The sequence below is a fragment of the Tupaia chinensis genome, unplaced genomic scaffold (genome assembly GCF_000334495.1).
Source record: "Tupaia chinensis unplaced genomic scaffold, TupChi_1.0 Scaffold000292_1, whole genome shotgun sequence".
In the NCBI taxonomy this organism is placed as follows: Eukaryota; Metazoa; Chordata; class Mammalia; order Scandentia; family Tupaiidae; genus Tupaia; species Tupaia belangeri.
The window spans coordinates 658,120-667,448 of NW_006159777.1; the positions used below are offsets into that span (position 1 = coordinate 658,120).

General features: G+C 47.9%; 1 protein-coding gene and 1 long non-coding RNA gene across 5 annotated transcripts in view; one reads left to right on the forward strand and one right to left on the reverse strand.

The window, feature by feature from the left end:
- Positions 1-3,997: 3,997 nt before the first annotated feature.
- LOC114008149 (uncharacterized) overlaps positions 3,998-9,329 on the forward strand; it is a 6,075-nt gene continuing 743 nt past the window's right edge. Inside the window, exons 1-2 of the long non-coding RNA XR_003549710.1 lie at positions 3,998-4,154; positions 8,616-8,758. This is a non-coding gene — a long non-coding RNA (uncharacterized LOC114008149). The remainder of the gene's footprint in view (positions 4,155-8,615; positions 8,759-9,329) is intronic.
- Positions 5,874-9,329, reverse strand: part of NTM (neurotrimin) — a 1,082,935-nt gene continuing 1,079,479 nt past the window's right edge. For all 4 annotated transcript variants that reach the window (XM_006150634.3, XM_006150631.3, XM_006150632.3 and 1 more), the window contains one exon: positions 5,874-6,486. In XM_006150634.3, the coding sequence (XP_006150696.1) occupies positions 6,386-6,486 (101 nt within the window). In that variant the 3' untranslated portion in view covers positions 5,874-6,385. The remainder of the gene's footprint in view (positions 6,487-9,329) is intronic.

The following is a 9,329-nucleotide window of genomic DNA, read 5'->3' on the forward strand; positions in this document are numbered from 1 at the left end:
TCCTAGGGAGAATTGCAAGAAATCAGCTGGCACCCAATTGATTATGCTCCTGCAGACGTTAGGGTGTGTGGCAGCTTATTCTCTTTCACTTCGTATAGAAGAGGTTGGGCTGATATCATTCCTCGTTCCTGAAAAGCCACTGCCGTTTTTATCAACAAACTCCTTCCCAAGCACTGTGGTGTCTATCTCGTCAGTTCTCTTTAGAGTCGCTTCAAATATCTGCATAAATGACATTTGTGATCTTCCGTTTTCCCTTCTTATGAGCCATTGTGGAAATAAAGACAATGTGTTGACTATGGAACTTACTTCAAACATCTGCATAAATGACATTTGTGATCTTCCATTTCCCCTTCTTATGAGCCATTGTAGAAATAAAGACAATGTGTTGACTATGGAACTTGCTGAAATTTACCTCTTCAGTTTTCATTTATCAAAAATGCTTCTCTCCCACTTTTTTCATGTGGAAATGTTATAAAACCTGAAATCACTTGATTATTGAATCTTAAAACCACACAGAACATTAACGATCTTCAGACGTAACATCTTATGTAAAATGTAAGAAAAAGGAATCCAACTAACCAGTGACAGAATCTGGATCAGAGCCTAGTTCTACTGATTAGCAATTTCAGTTCTGTATCCAAACACAACACTGGGATGCAGAAATTCCAAAATGGGATTCACTGGCAACAAGGTACGTGCTATGTTATGCTAGAAAGTGTTAATCAAGTATGAGGGGTTTTCAGAAAGTTCATGGACAAAGCCTATTATGAAAAAAACTACACATGGATTTCAAAATTGTTTGCACTAAAGTAAACTCATGTTTTAATCCCATTTCCACAAACTTTCTGAAGTCCCCTCAAAGATGTACTGATAGAAGAATAATAAATTTCCTTTTTTTTTTTCTTTTTTCTTTCAGATCTTTGTCATAGGGCACATGCTCACTGGAGAGAGAGAGTGAGGGAAAGTGAGAAATCACTCGCCAGGGGTCTAGCCATGCCACAGTCTCTTTTCCTCCACTCTCCTCCTGGGATTCTGGGCACACACATATGCACGTCTGGTGTGTTTTTCAAGCCATGAGGTCTGAGATTTGAAACATCACTGGGCCATGTGGGATCCAGTGCCTTACCCTGCCACCCACTGGCCTAGAATAATGTATTTTAAAGTAATGCTGATAACCCCTAAAAGATAGAAACAAGCTCATATGCTTTCAAAATTGCCAGAAGAACAAATACAAATTACTTAGAGACTTGCATTGGGAATAAAATCAACATTCAAAAAACTAAGGTTAGACAAAGTCACTTTCCTAAAGGTAATGCTCCAAAATGCCTCATAAGTTTTAAAAATGTATCTTAACCTAAGCTCAGCAATTACAGAGCCTTTCCTACAAACAGCGTGGTTCTAATCACATGATATGGACACAAAGGAGCAGTCTGGAGTTTTGGGGAAATGAGAAAATGGGAATGAAGATGCAGAGAGAGGTGGTGAGGTCAGTTACTCACAAATCATGGGGATATTAATTTGCATTTATTGACTTGGAGGCGGGTGGGATGAAACACTTACTGAACTAGCGTTTGAATTAAGAACAGTGAAGGCAAGAACTGATGCTTTAGAATGGCTTGATTGAGCAGTTATCAGATGCTGATGGAGGGACCACTACACAATCAAAACCCAATGAGCAAGTTCTGGGCCAAATGAGCTCTGGGATGTGGTTTAAAATGTTTTTTAAAAAATGCTGAAAGAAGTTAGTTCCTAGTTCCTCTATCAGAGACCACTAATTTCAGCCATTTTAGGTTGCTTATATGATGCAGGGTGCATAGCCCAGAGCAGCAGAGACACTTGGCCAGCCTCAGCACAAGGCACACACGTGAGGCTTCCTGAGCAGGGACCTCGAACTTTCCGTATCACGCCTCATGCATCTCATTTCTTCCTACAGTGAGGAGTAGCTCAAATTTTTACCACTGGAAGAATAGGAAATTGTTGATTTCTTGCTGAACCCACATTTTACATTTTTTAATCAAACGAATCCACACTTTAGATTATTGTGATTGATTAGTGCTGCTGTCTTTCCTCTTAAACTCACAGATCAGGAGGTATCAGACGAAGAGGGGGTCAGTCCAGTGGAATTGCTAAATCTAATCAGTTTTGTTTTGTTTTTCCAAAGACAAGGTCTCAATATGTTGTCCTGCCTCAGTCTCCCAGCTGGGACTCCAGCCCGTGCCTCGATGCCTCTCTTTCCTGCAGGGTATCACTACATAGCCAAAGTCAGGCTCAACCTTGAGATTCACCTGCCTCAGTCTCCCTGAGTTGCCTGGTTTACAGGAGCACAGCACCACTCCTGGCCTTTAGGTGGGACTGGGAATCAAACCCGAGCCTCCCTTGTGGCCCCAGTACAGCAGCAGTAGCAGCAGTATGTACTGTTGGGGCTGAGCCTCAATTATATCTGAATGTTGATTCATTTTCTAACTTACATCCATCTTGAAGAACAACAGCTGTCACTCATCATCACTGTGCTCAACATGTATGGAGGAAGAAGAGACATCTGTGGATCATCAATGAACACAATTCCAGAGTGGGAGATCCCACTGAACACAGGGCCGTCCTCGGACAGTCCTCATGAAGTTTCAAGTTGAGAAGGACCTGGTGTGTGGAAGCACTAATGGGAAGGCTTAACTACAGGGGTGAGAGAACTGGTGCACAACTGCATGGCTGGAAAGGAGAGGGTCTGCTGGAAGATGAATGGGATTCTACAGATGTGTCTGGTTAGAGTGGTTAGAGAGCACGCATTGCCCCCGAGCCTATCCACACAAAGACTATCATGGGATAGAAATTTGCCAGTCCCAGATGATGATTTATGCAAGAGATAGCCTAATGCTAGGGATATTGTATCTCTGACTTGCCAAGGGTCCAGCACCCCTGAAATGCAGGCCAGCCTATAGTGACTATCTCCCACATTACCTGTACCAAGAAAAGTCACCACAGGCTCTATTCAGGGTGATTTTCTTGACTCACTGTAATGAAGTCTCTTCTCTTTCCAGAAGAGGCAGACTGACAACTGCCCCTGCAAGCTCTTGTCAAAGTCACGTCCTCTGGCTTTGAAGGCCTGGGAAGGAGAATGCCCTTTCTCTTGAGTAACCATACATTTCATTTAAAGATTGAAACGCATATGGTTGGGGCTTACATGGCATGCAAGGTACAAGATGAGCAAAGAAAGAAACAAATAAACCCTCCTGAGGCAGAATAGGGAGTCTCCCATCTGGAGAACCCACCAGCCAGGGCAGAACTGGCTCCATAAACAACATGCTCTTCATAACCAAACCCCTAAAGAACGACAAGGCAGGACTGCTGAGTTGACAAGCAGAAAAAATCAAGTCTTCCTCATCAGTGCCACTTTGCAGAGTTGGCCCTAACTGACCACTCAGGCCTGGAAGGAGGGTGACCTGGATCTGAAGCATGATTAGTAGCAGTCCATGTCATCAGTGTCTATCAACAGTAACTTACAGATACTAGTAGAGACGTGCTATTGTAGATTTGGAAGTGAATGCTCCCACTCAAATGCAGCTTGTATTCACTCTGTTTTGTCCTAGCAAAGCCTAAGAGGTATCTCTTCATAGGTGCCTTGGCACATTTTTTTTAAAATCAAGATGTTTCCGTTATTCAGTTTAGGAATGTGACAATCACCACTGTTTCCCCCACTGTTCCTCAAGCCCAAATCTGCACCTGGATCTTCTGGTCAGCGTCTGCAGAGGTGCTGGGCAAAAGACAGCTAGTCAGTCTCACTCACTCACTTTCATTCTAAGAAGACCCAACACCCCTCACCTTGAGCAGTTCCGGGACACAGGGAGGGATGACACCAATGCAGGCTTGGCCAGGTTATTCCAGACCCTGCTGTCAGGATGACGCTAGAGTCTCTGGCACCTGGGGGTGGGGTGAGGGTGGGGGTGGGAGGGCAGAAGTGCAAAAGAAAGGAGAAGTCAACAGCCTCTTGGTTAGCGGGCGGCAGCCGGAAATGACGTGGTTTCTTTCCAAATACTGCTGCTCCTCTCCAGTGAAATGGACCCCTGATGACAGCACAGAGATTCCGGAGCGCTTCTGCTCTGACTTGTTTCTGTCTCTCAGCCAAGCTTCAGCTTCATTCCCAGGACCACACAGAACAGGTTAGCACTACTTATATCTGAGTCTGTATTAAAAACTTTGCCTCCTCTTACTCTGTGGCTAGGAGTGAGGTTTGGGGGCAGATATGGAGGGAAAAGAGTCCCCCAAATCCTGGTTGATGGGACTCGGGATTCTTCAACACCACAATGTTTCAAACGTGTGTGTGTGTGTGTGTGTGTGTGTGTGTGTGAGCAGTGCTGTGCTGCCTCCAGGAATGAGCGAACCTCAAAGCTCTCTCCCTGCCTGCGCTTGACGTTCCGCCCAGGGAGTGAGGGGCAGTGACAACGCAAGCAGAGTGCTACAGCCTCACCTGAAGGCACTAGGGACGCTGGCCCCTCAGACCCACCCTCGCCTTGCTTCTGTGAGGAGGATCAGGTGGTCTCATGATCCTCCTGTTTGTCACCAGAGCATTTGCCAGTAATGACCGCCCCCCGCCCCCAGACCATTCAAACCAAGCCAGGCAGGCTCTGCCCTCCCGGCCCCTCCCTCACTGCAGAATGAGGTGCCACACCAGGTGAAGAGGGACATGGAACACTTTTTAATGTCAAGTCAGAGACAACCCCTCCCTCCCCTTCCCCAATCCCACTTTCCCTCGTCACATCCAGGACCCCTCCCCGAGACCTCTCTGGTCCCCAGACTTCGGGAGAGGAGAAGAAAAGGTTACCTAAAAACTGCATTTTCTTCTCGTTCATACACACTCACACAAAGGTGGGAAATTAAATAAAATCAACCAAGAGGATTAAATTCTCCAGTGGTCACAAAGGCATCAGAGATTCCCATAATGGGCTAAAGCAGGTGGTTACTGACGGTTTAGTTGGTTCAGTTGCTTTGCTGTCTGTTAACGCCGGGAGGCATGGTGGGGAGGGAGGCCGCCTGGCTGGGACGGCTTTCGCCTCCGAGAGCCGCACTGGAAGGCCGCTGCGCCTGGTGTTAGTTGTTTTTTTGTTTTGTTTTGTTTTGTTTCGTTTTTCTTGTCTTTTCACTTTTTATAAATGTCTCTGACATGTAAAGAACCCAAGAAAATAAAAAGGCAGGAGCTGATTACACAATTACCAGTAAACTCTATCATCTTTTAGAAGATCAACACACAGCTAACGCCATATACAGCATGCAGTAATGTCTGAGAGAGGACCCTGCTGAGAAAAAAAAAATGGCTAGAACTCTAACAAAAAAAATATATGTATATATATACTATATAATATATGTCATCAACAGAAGCAGAGCCAACAAACCCAAGAAACAGTGCGGACCACCTTTCCGTGTCTACACAGGAGGGAGAGGGCAGACCCTGTCTGCGCGAAACATCAGAGCGAGGAGGAGCCTGGAGCGCTGGTGGAGACGTGGGTTACACTGTGTGTAGTTTTGGTGGGTACACCAAATCCTCACCAGGTGGTTAATGCCCGGTGCGTGGTCCACCAGTTGTAAACCTAGTTAGAAGTACACTATTCGTTTTGCATGTTTAACAGACAGACTTCTCTTCACCCCTTTCGCTTGTGTATTTTAGTTTTGACTTGTTTTTGCACTAAGTTCTAGACTCGTATCAGAAAATATAATTAATAAAATTAATAATGAATCAGAATCCCTTATTATCCATGATGTCCATGTAGCAAAAGGAAAAAAAAAAAACAAACCAAAAACAAAAACAAACAATGTTTAACGGTATCTTTTGTGACTGTTGGTGGGATTATTGTTGCTGTCGGACTGTCTTGTGTTTCTTTTTCTTTCTTTCCTTCTGAGTTCCACCCTGGGTTGCACACACGGTGGGGCACAGGCTGCCGATGGGCCGCAGTGGCACACCTGGGCCTGCATGTCTCACTCTGTGTTCGTCTCTAGTGTCTGATTGGATCTGGGATGGCCGACACCAGAACGTTCCATGCCAGGGGCACTTCAGCGGGCAGAGTGGCTGACCCCTTGCCCATGCTGGCAACAGGGAGGTCACATGATGCAGCTCATGGGTGGGTCCAAGCCGGGTGTGTGTTCTTCCCATTTGGGAAAAGAAAGAAAACTCAGTTGTACCTAAATATCTGCAAGGCAATTTTCAATTTCCTTTTTTAAACATTTCCCCCCCCCAAAGTATTCTTTGTTCCCCTCCCTCAAATTTCTGTCCCATTAGGCTTTGTTTCTCCGAATTTCGTTTGAGTATATCTTATGTGTTGCTGTCGGTGTTGCCGTTGCTGTTGTGTTGGTGGTTGCGGTGGCGGCAGCTTGGCCCCAGGGGGCAGTGGCACTCACATCAAAACTTGAGGAGTAGGTGCAAGCCCAGAAGAGGTAGCAGCCAAATGCAGCCGGCCCTCCTCAACGTGCCGTTGCTCACTTCGCTGACTGCGCCTGGGCCTGTGGGGAGAACACATTCTCATGAGCCTCCTGGTGTAACACGCAGAGAGCCCCATCCTGCCTGCTCTGCTGTCATGAGGCTTGGTCCCCGGGCCTTTGCTGTTGCAGTTCCAGCCTTAGAAATGACCTTCTACAGCTGGGACCTGGTGGTGCACACTCCATAATGGGAAGCATTCCCTTGCAAGGAGAGAACATGAGGCTCAGGTTAGAGGTCCCCGTGGCCAACATTCCTTTACTGCTTCAGAATATGCCAAGGCCATGGCTCAGGGTCAAGAGTAAGCAGGAGGTGGCAGACTAATTAACATCCTCTGTAGAGCTTCAATACAGTAAGACCTCGCATTGTTTGCATCATCACCCAACCACTTCTGAGCACCGACCATCTTAAACATTCATGTACCCCTCCAGCTGTTCAACCTGGTGTTCAGGAAAGGACTTGTTGGATACAACAATCTGTCTGCCTGCTGCTGCTGAGTACGGCATGGAGTCCATTCTGTCAATCACTCTATCTCACGGCAGGGCACAGGGCCCCACCTGGAGCATCTGGCCTCTTTCCCATCTGTACGAGATAATGCAATAATAGCTCGAGAATCACGTGCCCTAAAGGCCAAAACCAGCCCAGAGGGAGTGGAGGTGGGATCCAGTAGAGAGACAGGAGGCCTTTTGCTGTGTTCATGGTAGTCACGTGGCCACTGGAGTCAGAACCTGCCCCAGTGTGTGTCCGTGGTTGAGACATAGAGGGCTCATTTGCTAAGAGGTATGTGCCGCCTTGGCCTGCAAACAGATACTGAGAGGGAGCCAAGAAGACTACAAAATCATAAAGTCCTGAGCGGTACCCCCTTGGTTTGAAGCATACACTTCCTGGCTGCCTTGGCCCTTGTGGCCAAGAACCCCCAAGAAAAATGGAGCTAGGATTCCTGAACGGTGCATATATTTGGGCGCCAGATGAACCAGGGTGCCTTCTTTGGTTGGCCCTGCTCTGGCATGCTCTGTTGCGTTGAACTTAATGGAGGTATTTAAAGCTCATGGCCTCACTAAGTCCATGTCCTCATAGTGTGGAATAGGGTTGGGGAACAAAGCCAGGCCCTGCCCTCCTGACAGATGCTCAGCCTCAGAGACACTCTGGCTAATGCAAATCAGGATCGAACCTGGCTTCTGGATTGCATATGGGATCCTTCTATTGACTGCTAGAACTGACCTGGAGGCACTGCCCATATGAGTTTCATTCTTAGCCCCTCAGGGATATGTCTCTGATTTGGGGGCTTTGGGTAGTCACAGGTTTGAAATGCAACAGGTCATCCAGCTTTGGTGTCTGGCTTGCAGTATGGCCAGGGTCAGAACTTCTTGGTGCTTCGAGTTCCCATGCTGAGAAGCCCCAGGGATGCCTATTCTGTACTCCACCCTGCAGAGAGGTGAACTTCTGGCCAGCATTAAGCTGAGACCATCCATGGTGGGACACAGGTGACAAAGGAGCATCTCAGGAAAGTGCCTATGGATTTTCATTTCAAATGCAGAGATGCTTACCATGTAGGACTGATCATGACTTGGCTGTGCCTTCTGGAGTCTAACTTATGTTTTCATGTACACCACCAGGACCTCCCTGCTTGCATCCACTTACACTGTCATCTACACAGCTCAGTCTTTGGAATTCTAGGACAGAAGCTTCTCCAGACCCCTGTGGGGCTGGGAGGTTGTTTCTCCTCTTCAAGGAAGACTTTCCCCTCTGGGTCACTCAGGATGCATCCTTCCAGGGGTCCTGCCTGTGCCCAAGGCTGAGGACCGCAAGCCCCAAAGGTTATTTCTGCATCCCTCTGGCCCAGCAGGCCTGGTACAAGCTGGGCTCCATGGTTCACCTGGGCAGAGAGAGCGCTCACTTCCATCTGTGTGCCCTGCATGCCTGGCACACTGCTCCTGGCAGGATGCAGGACCGTCAGCACATGGTGCCCTGTTTGTTAACCTCTATGGCTCTCCTGGACCCTCCCGTGAACAGCTTTGAATGCCTACTCTTCATTTGATCCTAGAGCACCCCACCTTCTCTCTCCCAGAGCCTCGCCACAGCTAAGAATTCCCATGAGAAATGAGATGCAAACAAGGAACACTTCCCTGTATTCCAATGCTGTCTCTCCTTTCAGGATGACCAGCACTGGAAGTCTCCAGGGAGGAGAATGCCACATGCCAGGTGTACAGCCCAGCAGGTGCCCGGCTTGGTTGCTAGCTAAGAAAAGACTGCAAACCTTGTTTCCAGGCCAGGGATTTTGCAGCTCAGGAGGCAACTGTGAGTTGGCAAACACCCCCTGTGGCCTGTCACAATGGCCTGGCCAGATCCTCTCTCTGGGTGCCCTGTTCAGGCTCACTGCTATGCCCTTGGAGTTGCCCCCTGCTGGGAAGCACAGTGGAGAGCCTATAGGGAGGGTCCTGACCTGCCTGTGGAAACTCTCCCTACAGGAGACAGAAGATGGCCCCCAGGTGCATGTCAGCACATTTTTTTGCTTCTAGTGTTATCCCAGAAAAGCCTAAAGGGCCTTTGCAGCTCCCTGTACCCTGCTCAGGCCTGAAAAGAGGCTGGGATGACCGTGCCGACCTCGTCCAGCCTGTCCACCGCCCTATCCCACACTGTCGCCTCCCCACAACCCTGGCTGTCCCTTTGGTACATTTAAGAAACCTGACCTGGACAGTGCTGGACAGAAGGACAAGGATCCAGGAGGTGCTCAGGAGGCAAGGGCACCCACACAGCCACCGAAGGAGACGCGGCAGCAGCTGCTCCTTCAGGTCAAAGAAAGGCTCGCGTGTTGGACCTGAACACTGTAGCTTTAACCATTTGAATGTATTTTTTTTTTTTTTTTTTT